This window comes from Puma concolor, chromosome C1, assembly GCF_028749965.1.
Source record: "Puma concolor isolate L17-30 chromosome C1, mPumCon1.1.hap2, whole genome shotgun sequence".
Lineage (NCBI taxonomy): Eukaryota > Metazoa > Chordata > Mammalia > Carnivora > Felidae > Puma > Puma concolor.
In genome coordinates this window covers 5932013-5958504 of record NC_141674.1, presented here as the reverse complement: position 1 = coordinate 5958504, position 26492 = coordinate 5932013, and the positions used below count along the sequence as shown (strand labels likewise).

The 26492-nt window shown below is 42.9% G+C and overlaps 1 protein-coding gene and 1 long non-coding RNA gene across 8 annotated transcripts in view; one reads left to right on the top strand and one right to left on the bottom strand.

Moving 5' to 3' along the window:
- RERE (arginine-glutamic acid dipeptide repeats) overlaps positions 1-26492 on the top strand; it is a 423431-nt gene that overhangs the window by 270929 nt on the left and 126010 nt on the right. For 5 of the 7 annotated variants that reach the window (XM_086715575.1, XM_086715574.1, XM_086715568.1 and 2 more), the window contains one exon: positions 25394-25442. In XM_086715575.1, coding sequence (XP_086571701.1) covers positions 25394-25442 — 49 coding nt within the window. Of the gene's footprint in view, positions 1-11969; positions 12274-12871; positions 13032-25393; positions 25443-26492 lie in introns of those variants that run through there. The other 2 variants (XM_086715576.1, XM_086715577.1) reach the window with 2 other exon arrangements.
- LOC147577759 (uncharacterized) lies at positions 10925-12664 on the bottom strand. The gene is made up of 2 exons (XR_015254448.1): positions 12231-12664; positions 10925-11763 (listed from the first exon to the last, which is right to left on the bottom strand). It is a non-coding gene; the product is annotated as an uncharacterized LOC147577759 (long non-coding RNA).

The following is a 26492-nucleotide window of genomic DNA, read 5'->3' as shown; positions in this document are numbered from 1 at the left end:
AATTCTGACATCCTCACTCAATTCTGAAATCTGAAAGCTCTGAAAATCAAAAAATGTTTATGCTAAGTTTGGTGCGGAAGCTCATTGGATGGTCATACTTGGCCTGAACTGAGATGAGGCTATTTATATTGAGTTAGTTCACTTTGTGTGTTTGTACAACTTTTACTGCAAAAGTACCAACGTGATAGAATAGGGGATCATTGCTCAAACACTGCGGGGTGTTACATAGTATATGGTATATTTGTTATAGTACCTTTCTAAATCCAACAAATTCTGAGTTCTGAAAATCCTCTGACCCTTAGGATCTTTGGTAAGGGATGGTGATACTGTATTCTTGTTAGCCATGGCATTAAAGGAACAAAACTTACTTGAGCAAAAAAATTGGGGACAGATGTTGCCAGTGTTAAGTAGGGTGCAAGCTTGCAAGGGTCTGACTACTGAGAGGCCTGAAGTTTGAACCAGTAGGTAGTCAGGCTTGGCTTCTGGAGCCTGTGGTGACATTTCTGTGCTCAAGCAGTGTGTGCTTGTGCTCTGCGAACAAGATTCACCCAAATTTGCTTCTGCAGTCCGCATATTCTGCAACATAATATCATTATTTCTCATTTTGTTTGAAGGTTCTAATCCAAAATCTGATTAGAAAATAGTTAATATATTAATTTCAGCTCAAAAGTCTTAATACACAAAGCCAGTTAGACCTTACAGGCGTTTGCACAAAATAGCAGTATTCTTGGCATGAACTAAAGTAGTTGGTCTTGACTTATTAAAAGAGATGATTATAATCTGTGGTCATAGGGACATGGCTCCATTCATCCGTTTACTGTCCTTAGTTGCATTTTTATTTACCCAGTATCTCGTAGCCATCCAATCTGACGACTTGATCTTTTGTTAAGACCGACTCCCCTCTTGGACCCAGGCAGCCTGTGTTTTGATCCTGTCCTGCCCCTTTTTCTCTGTGTCCAGGGGTAAGGTTTGTACTTCCTGGGCTTTGTTTTTACTTCATTAAAATGGGGGTGGTAAAAGCTACCCTTTAGGTTGCTTTAGTAAACTGTCAGGTTTTTTTGTTGCTTCTTGGGAATTGCAAAAATAATTACAAATTTTCTTTTTAAGACAAGGTTGAAAAATATCAGAGGTTTTTTTTTTTTTTTTTTAACCCCATACAATGTTAAATCCAAAAGTGAAACATAAACTACTTCCTAAGACGTCTTGATTCTACCAAGTAGACCATTAACCATCTGGTTGATCGTACTCCCATATGGAAGTCTGAACACTGGGGATTTTTGACTCTGCGTAGAACGTTGATTATAAAATTCTTCTTGAAAATATACAACAGTTGCTAAAAATGAAAGATAATTTCTTCATTGACTCTAGTGAAACTGACACAATAAGCATAGTGAATATCTGCAAATAGTATTAAATGTGAGATAATACATTCAATGGTCAGAAAATTTCAGTGCAGAATCTGAGAGAACCAGAATTGGAAAAAAAAATTTTTTTATTAAGAAAAATATTTGAGTTTTTTTAAAAAGATTTTATTTTTAAGTAATCTGTACACCCAATGTGGGGCTTGAACTTACAACCTTGAAATCAAGAGTCTCACAGTCCACTGACTGAGCCAGGTAGGCACCCAAGAGCTTCTTATAGTAAATGAACCTGTCCCCCTATATAACGTTCAGGTTTTATTGCATTTTGGGGTGTCCTTTTCCCCATACTACCATCTTCTCACCTCTGCAGCTTCAGCCTGTTGCTCAATGCCTTTTTCTTTTTTTTCTTTTAAACTGTACACTCTGGCCTTTTCTGGGCATACCTTTCATTGGTTGGAAAACTTCTAAACTTCCTGCCTCAGGCCAGTGAGTTAGGCGGGGCAGGGAGTAATGGTGGAATCTCAGTAAGAACAAAAGATTCAGTAGGGTCCATTCGAGAGGAGATGCCTTTATCTTTAAATTATGAAGCATGAATTTTCCCAGGAACCAGTCCATTTGTTTCCCCTTGCTAATAAGTAAGTGTTCTTTACGTCACTAAAGAACATTTAGGGAGAGTGGAGAAAACATATCAAGTGTAGCATGTTGTATTGATGGTCACTGATCTGTTACCCTCCCCCTCATACTGCCTTAGAAAAGTATCCTTGGTCTCTTTAGAGACTTGCACTGTGGCATGAAACATCTGATTGTAGTTGTGCTCTTTGCTTTGTGATAAAGGAGTCTTCTCTTGCTATTCAGATGGAAAACAAATTGAGGGCTCAGATCTGATCCAGGGGAGAATGTCTATGAACAGCCACCTGTGCCCTCTTCGCTTTTTTTCTTTTCTTTTTCTTTTTTTTGCCAAAAAGTTTTTAAAGCAGTGTTGAAGCTTAAGGATTATTACCATTATATTTAGCAGCAATCATAAACTGAGACACTTGCAAGGACTTCTCTTTAATCTCTTTCCAACAGACAGTGGCAATAATGTTACCAATAATAGCTACAGTTAGTGAGTGCCACTGTGCCCAGCAGTGCTCTGAGTGTTTTGCTTGCATAACTTACTGCACTTTGTTATGAAGCAGTCTCTGCCTTCAGAAGAGTTGCAAGTATAGTAGAAAACCTTAGTTTCTAACAACCATTTGAAAGTATGACATCACCATGAGGCCGTATCACACTCTAATACTTGGTGTATTTCTTATGAGCAAGGGCATTTTCTTATACAACCACAATACAGTCCCCCACCTCAAGAAATTAACACTGAAATATTACCATGGAATCCACAGACCCCAGTCAAGTTTTAGCAGTTTGCTTAGTAAAGACCTTTATGAAAAAGGATCCAGTTCAGCATGATGGATTTTGTTGTCTTACAACTGGTTCGTCTGTGTGGAGTAGTTTCTCAGTCTTTTCTCTTACTTCATGACCTTAGTACTTTGAGACTATAGGGTATTTTGTAGACTGTTCCTCAGTTTACATGGATGCTTTTTCCTTATTAGATTTAGAGCCTGTATCTTTGACACGGATAGCACAGAAGTCATGTGTCCTTGGTTTTTACTTCTTGTCACGTAGTATATAATTTTAGTTTGTCTCCTTGCAGGGAGTGTTCACGTTGATCACTTGAATAAGGTGCCAGGCTTTGTAATTGTAAAATTTCTCTTTTTCCGTTTATAATTAATGACTATTTTGTGGGAGGTTGCTTTGAGATTGAATAGATAGCCTCTTCCTCATGAAACTTTCAGTTTTTCAGTTTATTAATTTATTTGCACTAGGTTGATTAATCGCTTCCTATTTTTTTAATTTTTATTTATTTTGAGAGGGGGAGTGAGCATGAACAGGGAAGGGTCGGAGAGAGAATCCTAAGCAGGCTCTGCATTGTCAGCCCAGAGCCTCACAAACTGGGAAATCATGACCTGAGCTGAAATCAAGAGTCAGATGCTTAACCGACTGAGGCCCCCCCCCCCCCCCCCCCCCCCCCCGTGCCCCTTTGGCTTCCTGTTTTATTCAGTTGTTGATAATCTGTTACTATGATTCATTTTTAGGGCAAATTGTTGCAGATTATGGAGGGCGATACTTAGAAACCAACCAACCAAGAATGCTACTTAGGGGTGGTCTTTACTTTGTGTCACTGAGGAGAAGGCCACGGGGTGGGAGGGCATGGAGAGACTGAGATGGAGACTCTGTACTTTCACGTCTGTATTTCTGGACTTCAGTGTGTGTGTGTATCCATGCTCTCATACCAGGTTCTCCAAACCTAATCCCAATACCACAGGGGTCCTGCTAGCTTTTTCCTTATTTCTAATTCTCATCTTTAACAGTGAGAAACCTTGTTTCGGGTTCCTGAGTATCTTTACTTCAGTTTCCTATCACTGACTCTGCTCTCTCCCTCACATGGGTGAGTTTTGACATGCTCGGCTGTATCTTTAGTAGATTTAGCATTTGATATTTCTTAGCATGACCTCAAGGAACCAAATTTGTAACATTTTCTTTTTAGAGTCTGTGGGATAATGCTCACTCTGTACTCGATTGTTTAATCCCCATAAAAGTTCAGTGCGGCTGACATTACCTTTATTTGACAAATGAGAAAATTGGTACGATATTAAATATCTGCCTAAGGCATGCAGTTAGTAAACAGGAAACACCGAGCCTCTTTGACTCCAAAGCCTGTGCTCTCATCATAGATTGATTCATATGCAACCTAATTTTCTTCTGGCTTTGTTGAAAGATAGCTTTAAGCTTTCCTAATGAAGAAAAATATATGTACTTGCTAGAGAATAACTTGACAAATAAAAAGTTAAAGAAGCAAACTGAAATAATACATAATTCTTTAATTCATGTTTGTGTTTTTTCTTTCACTGTACATCTGTGTGCATGTTTATACATGTATGAATATTTTAAGATTATAAATAAAATACTGTTTACATAAATATACATATAATCATGTATTCCTTTATTCATTTTTTTAATTGTGAACATAGTACCATGTCAGTAAACATTTGTAATGAGCACCATATCTACCATCATGTGGATGTGTCATAATTTATCTATTCCCATATTGTTGAACATTTATGGTTTTTCCAGTATTTAATTATCCTAAATTACATTGTGGCCATCTTTTTTCCGACATAAATCTTTTTTTTTTTTTAATGTTTTTATAAACTTTTGAGGCGGAGAGAGACAGAGCATGAGCAGGGGAGGGGCAAAGAGAGAGGGAGACACAGAATCTGAAGCAGGCTCCGGGCTCTGAGCGGTCAGCACAGAGCCCGACGTGGGGCTCGAACTCACAGACCGTGAGATCATGACCTGAGCTGAAGTTGGACGCTTAACCGACTGAGTCACCCAGGCGCCCCTGACATAAATCTTTATACTGAAACCGAAAAGTAACAATCTGGATCTCCTTTATTTCAGTTAATTTGGATTTCAGACATTTTGGGATCTAGTTCTGTCTTGGGTTGTCTTTTCTATTCATCACAGCTCATGGTCTTTGTATAGCTTTTGAGGACAAGAAGCTGGAACTAGGTGTAAATATTTTCTTGTTCACTTTTCCTCTGTTATCGTAGTTGAACTCTGAAGACGTTTATGCCAGATGCCAGATGGCAAATGTTGGGCACAATTGAGAGTACATGTATAGTTGGAAACACAGCCCCACTGAGGATAAATGGGACCGTAGAATAGGACAAAAAAATCAGATTTGATCATTTTAAAAACCCCTTGCCAGTAAATATCTACCAATGTTGAATAAAATACAACAGAACGTTTGGGGTGCCTGGGTGGCTCAGTCGTTGAGTGTCAGACTTCAGCTCAGGTCACGATCTTGTGGCTGGTGAGTTTGAGCCCCGTGTCAGGCTCCTTGCTGACAGCTCAGAGCTTGGAGCCTACTTTGGATTCTCTGTCTCCTTCTTTCTCTCAATGCCTCCCCACCCTGCTTGCTCGCTCTCTCTCTCTCTCTCTCTCTCTCTCTCTCAAACATTAATTTTTTAAATAGATAAAATACAACAGGACTTTAAAATGCAGAGATGTGCCTGGAGGAGTTAGGAGAAACTGAAAAGTAAAGCAGTAAGCTGATTCTTCAGCAGCCTACAGTGAGAGGAGGTTGGGTCAGTGTCTCCTTAATAAGGGGTCTTGTCTTTAACACCCAGCAGGTATAGGAGATGGAGCCTTATTCTCTAGGGACTAGGGAGTTGGAACTGAGAGCCCTCTACCAGGTTAGGGCCATCAAAGGTCTGTTCTTCAGTGAAAGGATGAATGAGGTCATGTATCTGGAATTAGAGGGACGTGATCGAGAAACCTGTTTGAGACTGGGACTCTAAACACAGAGAAGAAAAAGAGGAGTAGAGGGAGAATTTCCCTCCTAAGTCCTAACTTTGGGCCTTTCCTCCATGACAGTTAGGGCATGAATTTACATTCTTGAAAAGTATGAGAACTCTAGGATGAGAAGATAATATAAAAAATGGTCTTGGGGCACCTGGGCGGCTCAGTCAGTTAGGTGTCCGACTTCAGCTCAGGTCATGATCTCATGGTCTGTGAGTTCGAGCCCCATGTTGGGCTCTGTGCTGACAGCTCAGAGTCTGGAGCCTGCTTCGGATCTGTGTCTCCCTCTCTCTCCACCCCTCTCCCACTCGCTTGTGCACACACATGCACGGTGTCTCTCTCTCTCTCTCTCTCTCTCTCTCTCTCTCTTGCAAAAATAGACATTAAAAAGTGGTCTTGAGGGGCATCTGGGTGGCTCAGTTACTTGAGTGTCTGGCTCTTGATTACATCTCAGGTCATGATCCCGGGGTCATGGGATCAAGCCCTGCATGGGGCTCTGCGCTGAGTATGGAACCTACTTGAGATTCTCTCTCTCTAACCATGCCCCTCTTCCCTACTTGCATTCTCTTTTCTCTCTCCCTCCCTCCTTCCCCCCCCAATAAAAATTAAAAAATAAAACAAATAAAAGGTATTGTGAAAAAAAAAGTGGTCTTCGGCCATTGAGCTTTGAAGGACACCTGAGAGAAGTATCTGTGAAATTTTTTTCTTTCAAGAACTTGTAGGATATCTACAGATAAAATATCTTTGAATGCCCAACACACTGTTAAAAAATTACAAAATGTTGGAAGAAACCAGGTGCCATCAACTTGAGTCAGATAAAACAAATAGATACACATACCTGAGAACTTCAACTCTAGAGCTATCAGAGAGAGACTGTATGACAAAGTTAAACAAAGTAGAACCTGTATTTCCCTCTCACATAAGCAGAGTTTGAGAAGAAGCAATCGTAGGCTGATCAGGGGCTCTCCAACCAACCCATCAGGGACCTATCCTTAACTTCAGCTTTTACCTCGTGCTCAAGATGCTGATGGAATGGTTGCCATGACATCCACATTTCAAGCTGGAAGAAAGAGGAAGTGGGTAAAAAATGCATGCTTCCTTCCTTATTTAAAGGCAATTTCATTATTTGCACAGGACACTTCCTTCTCTTCTCACTAGACCAAAATGGGGAAAAAAACAAACAATCGACTCTGGCTTTACAGGTGAATTCTACCAGTGTTACAAGGGACAGAGAAAGATGACGTCGGTTCCTCAAGTCATGTTATGAAGCTAGTAAAGTCTTTATACCAAAACCAGATCAAAAAGTAAAATTTATAGGTCAGTTCTACCTATGAACATGCATGTAAGATGTTTAAATAAAATATTAGATAATGGAATCTGCAAAGCATTAAAAATCCCATTTGGGTGTATAGAACACAAGACAGTTGGAACAATAGTTTATCTGTTAATATAGCTTACCACTTTAACATGACGAAGAAGAAATACACCCTCATCTTGATGTTGGAAAAGCATTTGACAGAAGTCAACAGCTAGTCAATATTGAGGGAAGGGACTCTTACCAAAGTAACAGCAGAATGAAACTTCCTTGTTGTGACAGATCCCTTCACCAAAAACTTAAAACAAGCACCATACTTAAAGGTAGAGTGTTGGAAATACCCCTCTAAGATCGGACAGTAAAAGAATAAAAGGAGTCCCAGGTCTGTGAAGACGTGAAAATGTGTCAGGATTGAGGATGAAGAAGTGAACCTTTAGTACGGCATAGTTATTTTTGCCACGAGCGTCTGAGAAAGCACGTATACTGGTCAGATAAACCAGCATGCTCACTGGATACTAGAGCATTATGTGTGACAGCTCCATTTCCAAACGCTACGGACAATTAGAGAATACAGTTTAAACACACTGTTTCTAAACACTTCCCTCCTCTTGATGTGAAGTTAGCACTAATTAAAAGTCAAATAGAATATATTTTTTTCCCAGCAAGTGTTTTTCTCTAGAGGTGCCCAAATGTTAAGTTTTCATTGCTGTTTTTGCTTTACAATTTGTGGTTAGTAAATAAAACATTTTAAACATTTTTGCAGTTTGAGTGAGTAGAAAACTCTTTAAAATAGAACCTCAGAAAGTTCCATGTTATAACTCCTACTTTACATGTGATGAACATAAATTTTCTGCTCACTAAAAGCTATTGCGGTGGACAAAGTGGGTTTTCAGTCCGTTTTTATGTGATAAACCTTTTTAATTTTAGACAGAATCCATTAATATGGAATATTCATTTCACCCACTCAGCTCCCTTTTAACCTATTCATAAATGTGAATTCTTCACCTCTTGTTCACTAGGGATTAATTGGAGGGATTAATTAGGGATTGTCTCTGAGATCCGGAGACAGTGTGCGTGTAGCCGGGATCACAGGACTTGCGGGAGGACCTCGCGGGAGGCCACGGAAGGAGGCGCTGGGGCAGCCCACGTGAGTGGTGTGTGCGAATGCCTGCAGCCGGCCCGGTAGCAGGTTCGGGAAACGTGGCAGGAATGAGGTTTGGGCAGGTAGGCGGCAGCTGTAGGCAGACGTCGAGTGGGTAAGACAACCGCGGAGAAAACAAGGGGCAGGTTTGAGGGGCTTGGAAGTGCCGAGTAGAGTTACAGGGTGTCCTCCTGCAAGACAGGGCTCGGGGGCAACAGGGCCGTTTCTAGAATTGCGGTGTATGCTAAAGTGGCACATTGGCTTACTTAATTACCGACCAGTAGTCGTCAGGGCTCCTCGATTTCCTCTGAGGATGAAGAGAACCGATCTCATATTCTGAGGTTGGATTGAACTCGAAGCTGGGTGTTAAGTGATTCAGGCCGGGAATGAGAGCACTGTGGAAGCAGGTGGCCCAGCAGGTCACTCGTTGCCACTGATGTGTCCAGTCTCCGGATGCCATGAGGACTGATGATTGAAGACTCGTACAAGTAGTTTTTGTTACATGTATGTCTCGCCTGTCAATATTTTCTATATGTAACTCACTGGGTCTGATGTCAGTACATGTAACTCTCTAGGTCTTTCACGCAGATCACGTGTTAACCTTTTGCAATACTTGCTTTATTGTTTTATTCTTACTGATTTTATTTTATGTGTTATTTATCTTTTTAACTTTATTACAGATTTGCCTTCTTATTTTTTGTGTTTGCTGTGTTATTCTCTGTATTAACCATCTTTGCTTCATTGTTCTGTTTTCCTTCCCTGAGCTATTTAGGAATGAACTGTAGCATCAAGCTTCTTTCCCCCTAAATGTCTCAATGTGTATTTCTCAGGAACAAGGACATTCTCTTACATAACCATGGTGGGCTTAGCAAAATCAGGAAAGGTGACATTGATATAATACCGTTTAATCTAATATTGTCCACGTTTAAATTTTGCTAGTTTTTCTCATATTGGCCTTCACAGTAATGTCCCCCCCCCCCCCCCCCGTGATCGTGCACTGGCATTTCGTTGTTTTATCTCTTCAGTATTCCTTGCCTCTCTTTGTTTTCATAACATGTTTCTTAGCCTCGTTTTGTTTTGTTCTGTCTTGTCATCGCATTAACATTTTTGAGGAGTTAGAAGCTCGTTTTGTTGAATTCTTCAGTTCAGGTTTGTTTGAGGTTGTTAGTGGTTAGACTTAGCTTTTGTAATTTTTGCCAGGGAGTTACTATAGAAGTGGTATTTTGCCCTTCTCGGTGTGTCAGATGTGGTTTTTGTTGTTGTTGTTGTTGTTGTTTTTGAGGTTTAGAATAAGAGACCTGGGTGGTTCCAGTAAAGATGATTTTGATGCCGTCCTTGCCCCCAAAGAGCTTAACATCTGTCAGGAGAGGTGAGGCACCCCAGGAAAAGGAGCAAGAGGAGGGTGGAGTTCTCTGAGGTTCCCCAGCTGCTCCCAGTAGGGAGGTCCCTCCAGAGAGGAGCTGCTGGGGATTGTGGGCGAGCGGGTGAAGTCTGCCTGCTACAGAGAAGACGGACAAGAGAACGGGAGAGAGGGCCCGAGGGGAGCCGGGACGGGGAGGAGGGTGTGCACAGGTGGTGTAAAGGGGACAGAGGGGAAGTGAACGTCGGCAAGGACAGCAAAGAGGATGCCGAGATAGGCCGGGGCCACCGCTGAGATCCGGTGTTTGGAGGAGAGGTCACGAAGTTTTGATGGCTCGCCCTTCGTGTCTGTCAGGGTATTTGGTGGGACCAGAATCATAGTTTGCGTTCCTTGACTTGGTGTCACAATAACATTCTTATGCTGTGTTTCACAGAATAGTTCCCGTGGTTTCTCAGAAGAATGGTGAATTTATTAAATTATTGTTTTATGTTGATTCCTGCAAGCACGCATTTTCCATGTGATTCGGTAGTTTTTTTGAAAAAAGCACTTTTGCAGGAAATGCTTCGGTGCTCGTATTCGTGCCATTTGACTTCTGGGTTCTAATTCAGTTGCTTTTGTTGCAGAGCGTCTTTTTCTTTAGACTGTTTCTAGCCACGCAGTTCTTTGTTTAATTTGAATTTTCTTTTAAATTTTATTTTTAAAGAGAGAGAGAGTGTGTGTGTGTGTGTGAGCGGGGGAAAGGGGTGGGGGGGGAGAGAGACAGAGAGAGAGAGAGAGAGAGAGAGAGAGAGAGAGAAGGTGGGAGAGGAAGACAAGAGAAGACAAGAGAAGAGAATCTTAAGCAGGCCCCGTGCTCAGCACAGAGCCCAGCACTGGGATCATGACCTGAGCCAAAATTGATTGTCAGATGCTCAACTGAATGAACCACCCAAGCGCCCACCAGTTGCACACTTTTGGGGACATGTTATTTTATATACCAATAGGGAAAGTGGTCTTCCAGACTGTAGATAACTTGCTTCAGGTGCTTGGTCAAAAGCAACACTTACTTAAGTGTATTTGGCATTTCTTGTGTAAATTACATTTTCAGCACAGTGAGAGGGTTTTGTTTTTTTTTTTTTATTTAATGTCAGTCTCAGAATATAAGTTTATTTGGTAGCAAAAACAGGGATACTAAAGAAATGGAATGGGTCCTCCATTTATTTTAGGAAACTTGAGGATGCTGAGTACTCTCTTAAGCGGGTTTTAATTTCTTCACATCCTGTTATATTTGTGGGAAGCACAGTTGGCACTGCTCTTTCCTACTCTTTCTGGACCTTTGTAGATTTTCGGGAGTTTCGTGGTCTTACTTTCCTTTTTTTTTTTAATCATAACTGAGTAATCATACATAGAATCATCTCTTAGTTTGCAAATGGACACTAAGCTTGCGTTTACCTCCAGAGCCAGAATATCTTACGTGGCTGACAGCCCAGTTTGCCTTTGTGCTGGAGGTGGAGGTTGTGGGGAGAGGGCACAAAACGTGTTTTTAAAGATTTTAACAGAAAATGTCTTGGCCGGTACTGTGGACGATACGGATACGTTGCTCAGTATGACAAGGATGGTGTGGCCTTGTTGACGTGGCTTGAGAAATCTTTTCTCATTAAATTGCAAATGAATTTAGCTTCATGGGCAATGCTGTAAACCATTGCCTAGAATTTTGAATCGGGAGACCTCCAGTGAGATTTTTAGACGCTCGGGTGTTTGTGGCCAGGTGTCCTTTGCCCTCTTGGTTTGAACTTTCCTACCCTTCTTAGTGTTACAAGTCCATTCTTCAAGCGAGACATGCCCGACTGGGTTCGTATCTCTTCAGGAAACGTTTTTATTTGTTATTTAGGCAGTTTTAGAGCGGCTCGTGGAAGGGAGATTAGGCTCTTTGCACAAAACGCAGCATGCTTCGGCTACCCCGCTTGCTCTCCTGTCTATGTGTTTGTAGCTGTGACGATACCCAGGACTCCACAGCTTTGCCAGGATCGTTTGTGCGGCCTTTTCCCAAACGTTTACAAAGTTTTCCCGACGAGATTCGTGGGGTGGTTTCCCTTCGGAAGCTACTGGCACGTTTAGAAGTGCACTGCGGTTTCTGGTCACTCGCCGTATATATGGTCATTCCTCTCCGTGGACCTTTTGATCTTGTTTCCTCTTGAAGACCCTGCTGTTAAAACCACGATTAAAAAGGAAAGCGAGGGCAGACAAAAGTTGCCGCCGCCTCGTCAGGGCAGGGCGGCTGCCTGAAGCCTGTGGACGGTGCGGCTCGCCGAGCTCCCCGGGGTTGGCCGTCTCGGATCCCCTTTCCGAGGCCCCGCTTCCCTGCACACTAGCTTGGTTTGCAGGGAGAAGCCGCAGTCTGTTGGCTGGGCTTTATTTACGGAAACAGCAGGGTTGAGATTGATTGCGTTGAGAGACAGTGTATGGATGAGGGAGGGTCACAGCACATGCTCAGTCCTGTCAGAGTGAGGGGGAAGTTTCTGCGTTCTGCGTGAAGGCTTAGGTCATAGCACAAGCTCAGTGAAAGCTCTGTGAGGTCTCTCAGACTGCATGTGCCTCCATTTTGAGTTGTTAGAGTAGAAAAGGGCAGAGTTTTGACAGTAAGTCGAGGTTCAGGGACACAGCTAGACTCACCAGAGCCTCTGTTAGTCATGGATGATCCATTCAGCCCCTGCAGGTAGGCTCTCTCCCTCTGGCCTCACCGGAACAGTGGTGGGTTTGGCTGCTCGTGCTGACTTCGGAAGATGTTTCTGAATCATTTCATCATTCACGGTGCATGTTCCCGAGAGCCTCCCGTTCGGCCCTGGCTGGCCACGTAGGTGGTGTCGCGAGGCCCGAAATCAGCGCTGAGAACGGGGTCTGCGCGGGGCTGCCCTCGGCAGATGGAGAACCTTGTGGGTCCTGCTGTCCCCGGGCTTCTCCCCTTCCCCGCCCCTCCCCTCTTCCTCTCGGGGTGTAGTTTCCACCCGAGTCCCGCACGGATGCCCGGCGCCGAGCCTGCTTGCCGTCGGGCACCTGCGGGGCAAACCCGCCCGCCGGCCGTTCCGTTGCCGTGTGGCGGGGAGGGAATGCCTGGGCCCAAGAGCAGCTCTGTTTGGATGTTTTAGGAAGGGTGGTAGGTGGGCAGCTATTGGTTGCTTTGAAGGTGGGTGGAACTTGTTTTCATTGAGAGCCTGTTTGCCAGAGCAAATTATATTTCTTGTGATCTGTTTCTGAAGTCTGGAAATGAAATAGTGTCTACGTTTTGACACACGCAGGAAGCAGTTGTGGATTACGGTCGCGACATTATCACCTTAAAATGGATTTTTTTTTAGACACGTTTTCTCTTGCTTCAAAAGGAAAGAACCCGTTCTTTTCAGAGCTTAGGGAAAATGTCTTGGAAATTCAAAAAAAAATTGTATGCGGTGACGTGTGTGAGAGAAGTTAAGATTCCAGGTATTGTGTTTATATTGATTTTGTTTGTTTCAGCAGAAGGTGGCATTTGTGGTGTATGTGCATTTTGGTGGGTGACGTGTGAATTCTGTAGGAGAAGAGTAAAAAGAGGAGTCGAGGAGAAGGTGGAGCACTGACCGGGCCAGTTTCTGTGCCCACCGCTCGATGGGCCCGACACGAGTCTTTTCTGGGAGGGAAGTTACGGTTTTTTTGTGTGTCCCGTGTGCGGCCAGGGCTCAGACAGACGCCTCTCCTCACGGTGAACGTAGGGAGCCGGTCACACTACTCAGATTTAGGAAAGTTGAATTCTTACCCAGATAGTACGTGAAGTTTGTGGGTGGTATTAGTTGTCCCTCTTTGGTTTGTCTCCCCTTTTTTCTTCAGATGAAAGTTGGAAAAAATTTTTGAAGTGACACTTAAGTTACTGTGCGTCTGTGAGGATGAATGGAGGAAGTACGCGGTAGGGAGGAACGGACAGCTGGAAGATGCCCATAGGATAGGGAAGCAATTCATGGGCCACTGATGACGCGGGGAGAGATTCCGAGCGTAAGCTGTGCGTCGTGCACTGTGAACGTGGAGCCGTGCGTACTCACCTCTAGTCGGAGGAGGCCCCTGATTTTGGTAGAAAGTTGTAAGGAAGGCTAGGGTGAATTCTAGCCACTGGCAATATTGCTCAAGTACGATCTGGCTTCCAGCAGGTTCAGTTTGGGGATTGTGATTAAGGGAATGAATTAATTGTACAGGGATAATTTGGAGTAGTGCATTTATCACTATTTTTGATCTTTTTTTCCTGTTGATACGAGGACTGTCTTCCCAGTGATCACATTTATTTGAACATTGCATTTGGGAATTTGGGGCAGTTTTTCCCCATACCACGTAGTGTTGCTTCTGGAACTTGTCTCATTTCACTCCATTCAGAATACTCTTCCTTTCTGCTTTTCTCTTGTAAGCCTAAAATTACCCTCTCTCCGGACAAGAAGATCTAGGCCCCGAGGCACTTAACACCCAAGACTCGTTTCAGAAAATCCTCATTTGAGTCAGGAGAATACTCGTCCGGAAAGCAGTTGTGGAACTGCCTTTCTGTTGTAGGGTCTCCAGGTCTTCAACTTTTTTATGTTTAGCAAATAAAGCGTGAATTGGAAGCTATGCTCAGGAATCAGCTCCGGTCAGGTTCCTCCTGTTGGCCCGGCCAGCCTGGCCTGGCCTAATACAAATGTGCACTCGTGAGCTCGTGTGTAGCCGCCTAGTCTGATGGCGAGGACTCGTAGTTACCACTGCTGTCCAGAGTCGGATTTTTGTGTTTCAGATCAGGCAAATAGGTCACAAGGGCTGTTCTTTGTGTCGTGTGCGTTTGTTCTGTGTTTTCCTGTCTTGGGAAAATAGAATGTTACTTGTTGACCAGCCATCCCCTGCTTTGGGGTTTCTGTGCTTGTCTGGTGGTGGTAGCACTGAAGGAACGGCACACGGAAGGTCATTCTCTTGGTTCCTGAAGTTGCCCAGGGCCCGCACAGCTTGGGCATCGGAAAGATTTTCATTTCGTTTTGGCCTCGGGCTCTCCTCCTGTTGTACTTCAGAGTAGCGGGAAATGTTGGTGAACATGGACAGCATATGTTTCCAACAGAACGTAAAAATAAAAGTTCATCAGAATATTGCCTTGTTTTTAGCTTTTCTTGTCATTTTATTAGAATCTTGAATCAGAGTCCAAGGTTGAGGCTTAAATCTAAAGTGTTCCTTCCTCTTTAAAAAAATGTTTTTAATGTTTATTTTTGAGAGAGAGACACAGACTGTGAGTGGGGGAGGGGCGGCGAGAGAGGGAGACACAGAACCCGAAGCAGCTCCAGGCTCCGAGCTGTCAGCACAGAGCCCAATGCGGGGCTCGAACTCACTAACTGTGAGATCATGACCTGAGCTGAAGTCAGCCGCTGAACCGACTGAGCCACCCGGGCGCCCCTAAAGCGTTCCCATAAAACAGACATTTTGCAGCGCCTGTGAATCTGCTGATAACATAGCTCCGTTTTTGACCACTTTCTAGATTCTTGTCTGGTGCGTTAGCTGTGGATGGGAAGACTCTGGTACACCTGAGACCTGATGTTCACCACGTCTGTGATTCTCCAGTTGTTCATTGTTCCTGATCCTTCTTCCTTCTGAATTCATTTTTCATTTTCCACTTTACTTTTTGGTCATTACTGAACTGAGCTGTCTTTCTGCCGGAGAGGCATTTATTCTAAAGCTATAAAAAAAAATGTCAGCCAGAATGAGAGAGAAAATAGAAAATACAGGCTTAAAGGGAGATTTGAAGTAATGAATTTCACGAATTTGTGTCCATTCACGAGTCTTCCCCACAAACTGATGATCCTCTGTATTGAGCAGTTTGTGATAGAGGAGAATACAGGTTCCTGCACATAATCTTTAAAAGCAGATCTGAAAAAAACTAATCTTTTCTGGTACACCTTTTGATACTTTGGGTCTAAGCTAAAACAGTTCATTTTAATTCAGTTGAGACAATTAGATGTTATTTCTGTCAGAGTTCTTTGACTTATACATTGTATACTTATACACTTATACAGTGACTGATTGTCTCTTGGGCGTGGGCTACATCTGTTCTTATAGCCTTAGTTCCTTTTGGAGAGCCTGCCAAATGGGCCTCCGATGTAAGTATGTTGAATAAATTAGTGGTGTTGATGGTAAGAGGAAAGAGTAGATTTGGAGCTAGATGGTATGGTTCAAATTCCACCCAATTAGTGACACTGGACGAGCTGTGACACTGGATGAGTTTATATACTCCTCTCAATTTCCGTGTTCTCATGGGTCGTATTTCCATATGACCGTATCTCCAATCAGATAAATATGATTTTTCACAGTTGTTGTAAAGATGGGGTGAAAACACTTATGAAAGTGCTCGGCACTCAGTTGCTCAGTGTGTTATTTTTATTAATTCCAAGGCCAAGTCTTCAATCTCATGTGGGTATGGTTATCTCAGCAACATCTATAGTTTTTGTCAGTCTCGTTAAGACAATGTCAAGTATTATGGTAATTAAATTAGTGATCAGTATACTTAACTGCCATTTACTGATCTCCTTTCTTCTCTTGCCCTTTGGGTGTTTTACATCGGAAGCTTTACTTCCATGCTGTGTAAAACGTTCAGTGTGTTTGGCATTAAACATTTTTCCTTTCTTACCTCTTCCTGGTGTGTGTGTGTGTGTGTGTGTGTGTGTGTGTGTGTGTGTGTGTGTGAGAGAGAGAGAGAGAGAGAGAGAATGCTGTGAAGGCTGCCTCCTCCCCCTCTTCCTCCCACCCCCATACTTACACCACCACATTGCATAGGGCAATGGTCATGTTTTTCATAGTATTTCCCAGAGACTTCCTAGTGGGAACAAAGAAAGGTTCACACATGCATTGAGGACATACTTACTTATAGTCCAGTCTCCCTCTTTTTCTGGGGATGCTATGTTTCTGTTTTTATAAAGTGTGATTTTAGTGTGCAGAAAGCCAGCAACATTTTTGGTCAGGAGATCGGCTTAATCTTCAAATATTGCTGCTTTATAAATTATTTCAATCACCGTGGGATTTAAAAAGTAAGTCTGTTTTCCAAAGCATCATTTTTGTGCATATAGCTTTGTGTTGGGCTGTGATGACCATTTTTGAAATGAGATCCTTTTTCATGTGCTTAAAAAAAATTTTTTTTTACCCATTTTTTCCACGATGTGTACTTTGTATAGAGGCCACATTTATTGTATCTTATTGTCAGCATGGAAATTCTTCTCATGCCTCAGCCAATGCCCAAATTCTTAGTTCTGGACTCTGACTTGTGTTTAGAGGGGACTCTGGAGAGGAGAGCTACTTCAGTGGCCTGGAATCCTCTCTGATTAACTCATTGTGGCCCCTCAAAAGGGCACCTTTGTCTCCTCAGGCCTTGGCTCCTTCTGTTAAGCTAGACGATTAGATCACATGGCCTCTAAGGAACTTTCCATCAGAGAAAATCTAAGATACTCTGATTTGAGATTTTGACCGGCTTCTATGTTGACCTTTGCATTTGTGTATGCAAATTGGAACATTAAGTCTTTCATTTGTTGATGGATTCTCCATCTCCATCTCTCTCTCTCTCTCTCTCTCTCTCTCTCTCTCTCTCTCTCTCTCGATAATTCAGTATTCATTCAAAATATTCTTCCCGCTGGGCAGGAGGGCTAGCCTTCTGTCGCACGTGACTTGGCTTAATTTTGCATCAAAGTGCTTAGCTGCTGTCTATGACTAAACGATAGTTGAGTTAAAATACTGGAGTCATTTATTCATTTAGAATATATTCAGTGAGTGCCAGTGGGCCCTGGGATATAATGGTGAGCTAAAAAACAGACTCAGTTCCCTACCTGCATGGAGCTTTCAGTCTAAGCACATTGAAAGAAATAATAACACAAAATGCATATAAAATTGTGCCTGTGATGAGGGCTAAAGAGAAGTAGGTGGTGCTCTGGGAACTCCTGGTAGAGAGTTCGCTCCTGTTGTCACCTGCCACCAGTACTTAGAGCTAATAATAGCAGTGGCCCCTGTGCAGCAGGACGATGCTGCTTCTCTCCGTAGATCATCTTTTATTTTTGTAGCAACCTTGCAAACTAGTCATCATGAACTTCATCTCACAGATGAGGAAACAGGCTCAGAGAGGTTGAATTGTGTCCTTAAGATCACGTTGAGGCTAATAAAACTTTGGTACTGAGATTTTAACCCGTCTTCCTTTGACTCTGAAGTCTGTGCTCATCCCCTGGCCCTGAGCATCTAGGGTTAGTGTATGTGTATGTGCCATCTCCTCCCTCCCAGTCGTGGGGAGCCACGGTCGTGGGGCATCTCAGGGTGTACAAAGCGCAGTGATCTTACTCAGATTTGGGGAGTTTCTTAAGACAAATGGGAGTATGTTCTGGAATAGCATACAAAATGTATATGGGTTTTTACGATACTATATCAGACTTTAAAGATATTTCAGACTTGTTAAAGACTGCTTTGGACGTAAGTGTTCATGCTGGAGAAATCTGAGAAACCCTGCATGCTATTCTAGTTTTCTTTCTTATCAGTCTGATTTTCACTCCTGCCCACAACCCTTCTTACAAAAAAAAGTGATTCTGATAAATTGCCTTTCGATTTTCCTAAAATTTGGTGTATTTGCTCTGGACCTACAGTCTGTTTCTGTGATCGCTTTCTGAATGAGCTAGTAAATAGAGTTTCTAGAGGCTTCTTTGTGTTGATGTCATGTCAGTCTTCCTGCTCAACTGAACACCTTATGGAAAAGATAAGAACGACCTCTTCTCTGAGCCTTGTGACCTGGAGGATAGGTACAGGAAGATCGCACAGTGATTTCATTCACACGTAACATTAGCCGCAGAGAAGGGGTCTGACTGGAGAGTTACACAGTCCCAGGCTTTGGGGAGTGGGCCGCAGGCCACACTGCTGTTCGTGCTGGGCTTGGATTGGGGACCAGGTCCGGGTTTATGATGGGAACTCATGCCGGCTCCCTGTAAAAGGCCTCTTTTCTGCCAGCTCATGTCTTCTCCCCTGGACCCTGTGCCCTTGTCCCTCTTCCTCCTCTGTGGACACAGTCAGGTAGAGATATTTGGGTGTCTTGAGTGAAGGTTCCTCCCCAGACCCTCGCCTCTCCCACCCTGCATCTGGCCAGCCGGCTTTCTCATCCCCTTGGCGTAGATGCTTCTCCCTTTTTGATATTCCGTTACAGGCTTCCTGCTCCTTTCTGTCCATTCCCTGTTTACTTCTTAGACTAAAATGTTTCCATGGTAACAGGTTACTTTTCAAAGGGAACATCTTGTCATTTTATTTAATCCACTGCAGCTGAAGAGGACTGAAATATTAAGTTGTAGTTGCCATGGATACTGCTTTGTTACATGGATTTCTTTTGTATCAGATTTCATATACAATGAATTTCGTTCTTTTTTTTAATACTCCAGGAATAAACACAGTGACTTGCCATTATTGTTGTAATTTGGCTTCTGAGACTATTTTCATAGTCCAAAGCAAAGATTTGTAGAATAATGGGGACCGAACCTCAACTGTTTGAAAAACATATAGTATTTACATTAGCCTCACAGAGAAATGCCTCCTTGCTGGTGAGGTTGGTGACATTTTTTTTTTTCTTTTCTTCTCTCTTCTCTCTTCTCTCTCTCTCTCTCTCTTTTTTTTTTTTTGTACTATGATTCAGTTAGGGATGTCTCACAAAGGATGAGCTCACATCAGAACCCTTAGTAAACACAGAGAAAAAAGAATTATGTGACTTGAGTTAATTCCTTGAATCTCCTTTCTTCGGTTACTTGTTCAGTTGTCTGCAGTACATCGGAGGGGAATCTATTAGTCATTTAGTCAGGCTTTCTTCTCTCCAGTCTGTTTGTAATACAGCATTCAGCCAAACCACCTCTTTTGACTTTTTAAAAACTTTTAATTTTTTAGTTTCGCAGGAAGATGTAAGAGATGTAAGATACCATAGACCCGCTCCGATGTACCTACCCCTTACTCCTTTCCCCCATCGCACAGCTTCAGAGCCTGGACAGGACGTTAGTACAGTGTGTGTATGGTCCGTGTACTTTATGTAACCACTGCATCACTGAGGTCTGTTTGTTACGGCAAAGACCTCCCGCTCTCTCGCCGCCCCATCCCCCCATTCCTAACACCTGGCAACCACTAATCTGTTCTCCATCTCTCTAATTTTGTTACTTTGACAGTGTTATGTAACTTGGCCTCATAATAGGTTTTCTCTTTTAACATGATTTCCAAACCAAACAAACTCTTTTGATAATTCTGTCTTGCTTTGGTGCTTGAAATGAAGATACGGAAAGGATAGAGGATAGGTAGGGCTTCTCGTACTGGTTCTATATGTAATTGTGTGATTTTGGTTTGGTAATTTAATCGCTCTGCATTATGGGAGCTCTGACTTTGGAGTCAACTAAACTTGAGTTTGAATCCTGGTTACAGTAATCTTGGGCACTTTCGTAACTCTCAGCTTCAGTTTCCTTCTCTGGACAGGTAATAATAATAGTACCTTCCTTACAGGGTCATCCTTAAGATTAGATAAGAAAATATAAAGAATTTGCTTAGCTTAGAATGCTTGGTACGGAGTAAATGTCCACTGTATATGTTTCTTTGTTAATATGACAATTAGTGCTGTCATTTTTATCTATAAAGTGGAGGTACTGCTTTATAGGGTTGTCCTGGGAATAATGAAATAATGTGTACCTGGCATAAACAGCACTTAGTAAGTGATAACTAGCATTGTTATTTTGCTGGTGTTGTCATACAACTGCAGGATATCTGAATTTAAGACAATGAATGTGAAAACCCTGAGGCAAAGATAAGGGTGTACCTAGATTTGTCCTGCATTATCCTGGGACATGACTTCCGTCTTTGGTCTCTTATTTCGTATGTAGTGTTCTTTATCTGAGACCATCCTTGTTTGTACACCATCCTTGGTCTGGATTTTCCTTCCTTAATTGGTGACCGTCCTGTTTTTGCCCAGACCTACTGTATTAATTAAGCAACGCCGTGCCTCAAACAGAAACCTCTTTAGTAGGTGTGTTATTTCAAACATAATATAGAACAAGATCTGAATTTCTGTGACTGTCACTATTAATGCTTTCATTAATATCAAAATATTAATTTAATGAATGAATACATAGAAATGAGACTGTAGAGCACCTAGAACAGATAGAAAGTACTCAAGTGTTGGCTATCATTGCCATTAATTGAAGGATAAATCTGGCATCTCATATTTTCCATCTAAATTGTGCATGACCTCACAAAAATCGGGTCTGGGTAGAAGGATCCATTAAAAGGCCAAGACAGACTAATGGATTTTTAACATAAAAGAGTTCAAGGCAAGGTAAGGTTTTAGATTCACATTGTGTAAAAACATTTAAGGAATGGTCACTTGTTGAGTTTTGGGGTAGTATAAAAAATAATATCCATAATTATCAAAAAGACTATTAAAATATCCTTCCCTTTTCCAACTATAATCTTTGTGAGGCCAGATTTTCTTGATATACTTTAACTAAGATAACATATTACAAAAGATTGAATGTAGAAGCAGACATAAAAATCCAGTGGACTTCTGTTAAGTGCTGAATTAGATTTGCAAAAAAAATGTAAAACAGTGCCTCTGTTTTTCTAAGTTTTTTGTTGTTGTTGTTTGTTTAGATCCATTTAATTTCTGGGGTGTCTGGATGGTTCAGTCGGTTAAGCATCTGACTTTGGCTCAGGTCATGATCTCACAGTTCACGAGTTTGAGCCCCACGTCGGGCTCTCACTGACAGCTCAGAGCCTGGAACCTGCTTCAGATTCTGTGTCTCCCTCACTCTCTGCCCCTCCGCCGCTTGCACTCTGTCTCTCCCTCTCTCAAAAATAAATAAACTTTAAAAAAATAAACAATTTTTTCATGAGAATAAGTTCTACATATTAATATGTGATGTGCTTATTGGTACATAAAATGTTTTTTTGAACTTTTTCAAAAATATAACTTCCTTGGAATGCTCAGTAATTTAAACACTGTGAAGAGTTTCTGAGACCAATAGTTTGGGAACTGCTGTGTTAAGAAGGAAAAGGAAGTATGTACTGGCCAGCATACGATTATTAAGAGTGTTTTTCACAAGCTGTTTGATACTGCATTTAGATAATAATTCCTGGTGATTTTTGTCAAGTTTTAGAGCTTAGGAGTCGAGAAATATCCATGCCACCAGGGAACTTTAAATTTGTCCTGAATGCATAATAATGCCAGGCAGGTAGTGTAGTAGATTTTGGGGGACCCACAAGATGAGCATCAGTTCCTCTACTCTAGAAGCTTACAGGCCCATAGTGGGTGGAGGGAAATGTCCAGATGAGCCACAGCAGAGTGTCGTCCTCTGACAGAAGGAGCACGCAGTCAGAAGGGAGGAGCAACGAGGCAGCGGGAGAGGAACGTGTCATTTAAGGTAGAGTTCGGATGCTGTCAGAAGAGGGGAGGACGGTGACTGCGCAGCGGATCGTGGATAGGCCTGGTACTGGCCGTTTCCCAGGAAGCCCCCTTCTGGTCTCTCACCTCCAGTTCATGTGCTGACGGTTTTTCTGTCACATGCATCCAGTTCTCTCTGATCGGGCATGTTGCTATCAGCCTCTTTTTATCTTGGGCCTAAAGAACATTTCTGCCATTTACTCTGTATTCAGGAGGTCCTGCAAACAGTAGGCTAAGGCCGTTGTTTGCTTACCTCAGATCCTCATCCTCCTCAAAAATAAGTTTGGTGTATCTCTTGCTATATGAAACCCCAGTATTTGAAAGTTGCGCACGGTTGGGGCACCTGCATGGCTCAGTCGGTTAAGCGTCCGACTTGGCTCCGTTTGTGGGTTCGAGCCCCACTTTGGGCTCTGTGCTGACAGCTCAGAGCCTGGAGCCTGCTTCGGATTCTGGGTCCCCCTCTCTGTCTGCCCCTCCCCCGACCCTTCAAAACTAAACAAACATTAAAAAAATTAAAAAAGAAAAGTTGCATCTGGTTGAGAAATAATTTTGTTGTAATAATTGATTTCTAATTTTAAAGGTCCTCTGTGTTATTTTGGGTTTTTTAAACTACTGACCTTGTCAGTGCCATTCATTGATAGAAACAAAAATGAGAGAAACAATTTCCATTTCAGGCTCTTAAGATCCTCAGTACCTTTGTCTTTTCTCTTGTATAATTATTAGTATTAATAATTATCAACCTATTTTGTACAAATCAATGGGATACAAGTAGTTGTATTCAATAAGGTATTTGAAGTGTTTGTTTTATTATTGTGGCACATTTTTGAGCTAATTTTGATAATACTGGCTGATGAAGGTATTAAAAGGAAAAAAAAAACCACACAAAGAAATAAAAAAAGGAAAAAATTAAATTAAAAACAACCCAGGAATGTTTGTCCTAGAATTGTCAAGGACTTAGCAGTGCGTGTGTAGCAGTGATGGGGAAATGCTTTCGTAGACACCCACTTGAGAACCTTGGCATGGCCTAGACCTTCTAGAAGAACCTGCAGGTTGAGCTGTGGCACAAGTTATTGGATGGGCTGTGGCCGAAACCTTCTCAGATGATGCATTTGGCTCCACCTGCTCGTAGGCAGGCGAGCGTTTGGAAAGTATCTAGAGGTAGAGGGAGAGAGCTTTTGGTAGCTAGTTTTGCTCGGAGCTGGTTGTGAGACAGAAAAGGACAAGCTGGAAGGGAAAGGGTTGGTAATGCTGACTGCTTGTTTTTCTTAAAGTACTCATGATTAAAGTAGCCTCCTGGCCTATGTGGTTCCTCTCATACCTCCTAAAACAGCGTGTTATTCCTACATGAACCTACTAGAATAGTCCATCTTTTGACTTGTTTTTCAACACACCACTCTCCTGGTGGGGAAACGAAGATGCCTTGTAGATCAAAACCAGCACTCAGTGCAGACTTTTTCCCCCACCTCGTCCCACTTCTGTAGAGAACCCCCCCCCCCCCCCCCCCCGCACTCGCCCTTGGGAAGTCCTCTGTTTTGCCCTGCTGTTGTGCTCCCTTCAGAGGTGAAGGGTTGGAAATTAACCACTTCCTGCACTGTCATCTCCTTGTGAAGCCTGCCTGGTGTGGATCACTTCCCTGGGCATTTTTGGACCCTGTTCCTCCTGAGATGATCTGTGACTGTAAATGTAGCGATTGGACCTGTTGTGGCTTTGTCGGGTGATGCCACCTCCCGGGTAGTTGGAGAGTAAGTGTCTTAAGAACTGGGCCACGTGTCTTCTTCCCTTGTGGTTTAGTCTCCTCCCTTCCTTTGTTGTTTCTATTGCCCGCTTTCCCGAAATAAGACTCTTCGTGAGAAAAATTGTTGGGTCAAAAGAAGAAAGCATCAGGCCTGAAGGAAGTAATCGTTTTCCACAATTCATGTTAACAACCTCAATGGGATGATGGGGGTGCCGGCTCTGCGGAGGACAGACCCGAGACCGGCAGCCTCTCTGCCCCTGTGCTGTTTGTACACTCGCAGCACAGCCGAGTCCACCGGTAGCCGTCGGCGGCTCTCCCTGTGGCACGGCCTTCTCCGTGGCTCTGCTGCAGACGCAAAGGTGGCCGCACAGCACGGCAGATTTGTCCCTGGGCACAGAAGGGGCGTCCTGAGGTAGCCCACAGTCCGACGTGACTCAGAGTTGACAGGAACCGGGAGCTGGGACTGCGCTTCTTCATCCGGCCTTGTGCCCCAGTGGGTGCCCTGTGCGAGCCTGGGACAGAAAGGCACTCAATCAGCATCTCGTGAAGGAGTGAGAGGGGAAGGCAGTCCACCCTTTGCGGGCGTTGTGGGGTGAAATGGGGAGATAGGAAAGGCTTCACAGAAATAGTGGCTTCTAAAAGGACCCTGGATGGTGAGAATTGAGAGCAAGGGAGGGTGAGCAGGTGCGGTGAGAATGACCTAGAAACGAAGTAAAGTCTTCCACCTCTTGGACCTGCTGGGCTCATTCCCACACATCTTTTCCATCTCTGCTTGTTCTGCTTTATTTAATGAGGCCTTTCCTGTCTGTGCTGTGTAAAGAACTGGGGAAATATTTCATCATTCACTGTCTGCTTGATTCTTTGGCCCTTACTATCACCTAACCTATTATTTGTTTCTTCATTTTATACCCAAGTGAGCATAGAAGTTCCAGTTAGGCAGGGACACTGTATTGTTCACTGCTTTATCCACAACATCTAGGCCAGTTCTGAGCATATAATAGGTACTTAATAAATATTTGCTGAATGGATGAGTGACCCAGTGTGTGTGCTAGGAACCATAGCTGTCTTGCTCATCTTTAAAACATTTTTTTAGTGTTTGTTTATTTTTGAGAGAGCATGAGTAGGGGAGGGGCAGAGCGGGGCGGGGGGGAGGGGGGGACACAGAATCCGAGGCAGCCTCCAGGCCCCGAGCTGTCAGCACAGAGCCCGATGTGGGTCTCGAACTCACAGATCATGAGATCGTGACCTGAGCCGAAGTCGGTCACTTAACCAACTGAGCCACCCGGCCCCCCCGTATCTTGTTTATCTTTTAATAAGGTTTACAGTAGGGCACGAGCAATGTTTTGAAAAGAAGAAACCTCTATTGGGGTTGTACCGTAGCAATGTACCTCCCTCTGAGGTGTGAAGGACCAATGGTATAGGTAGGTACTCAAGACGGGGAGTTGCAGTCAGGTATTTTTTTTAGAAGAAAGAGATTTTAGAGATGTGTATGGGCTTTGGGCGTGCACATGTGCAGGGCAACACTCGAAGTAGTGGGGAACTTAATTCTTCCTGTTTTATCCCTCATTTATTTCAAGTGAATTATTTTCCTTGAAAAAATTTGTGAATGTTTATGCCTGAACTATATGGTGCTAACCTAATCTGCTCTTTCCATGACAGGAGGCTGAACAGCACCCAGGGAGAAATTCGTGTTGGTCCTAGCCATCAGGTAAAGCAAATTTCAGTAGCTTCTCTGATGGAGTTTTATTTCTTATTATTCTGCTGGCCCTTGATTCTGTTGAGCAGCAACTTAGAATTGTTACGCTTAAGGGAATGTCATATAAATACAGAGATTTTTTTTTCTTTCTGATCGTCACGTACTTTTTAAAATCGTGGTAAGATACATATAATGTAAAATGTACCATTCTAAACATCTTTAAGTGTACATTTCAGTGCTGGTAAGTACAGTCATGTTGCTGTGCAGTCGTCACCACCATACCATCTACCCCCAGAACTTTCTCACCTTCCCAAACTGAGACTCTGTACCCATTAAACACTGACTCCCCATCTCCCTCCCCAAGCCCCTGGTAACCCCTGTCCTGCTTTCTGTCTCCACGAATTTGACTGCCCTAGGTTTCTCATATCCTTGGATTGCACAGTACTTGTCCTCCTGTCCGGCTTCTTTTACGTAACATAAGACCTTCAGGGTTCATTCACCCCTGTCATAGCACAAACCAGAACGTAATTTCCTTTTAAGGCTGAATCTTCATCATTTGTTTATACCGCCACATTTCGTTGATACATTCATTTATTGATGGACATTTGGTCCCTACATACTTTCATTTTAACTTTTTAATAACCCCTGTCCTTCACAAGAGTCCAGATGGTTAGGCTGTCTGTTTGTCAGCAGCTTGTTGTGTCAGGGCCTGTGTCCTATTTTGTTCAGTTTACTGAGACTCTTAGTGTCATGTTTGACATCAGTCTCTTTTTTCCTCCTTCCCCCACTTTGTAAGGACAGAGAGGTTTCAGTAGTCTGTTTACTTGTTCATTTTTCTGTCTGGACGTTGAGCATTTCTTATATGTCATTCATATTTCTAAGAATCTGTTTTAGCTCTGTAACGAGAAAGAAATGAAGAAGGGAGGGCATATTAAAGTCAAAGCACAGAAACAGGGGCATCTAATTTCTAGTGGACACTTCGCATCCCAGAACTAGGATTACAACTGAGACCGGAAAAAAAAGCTGCACGTGGTCACTCCCCTTATTGCCCGCCCTGTCCCC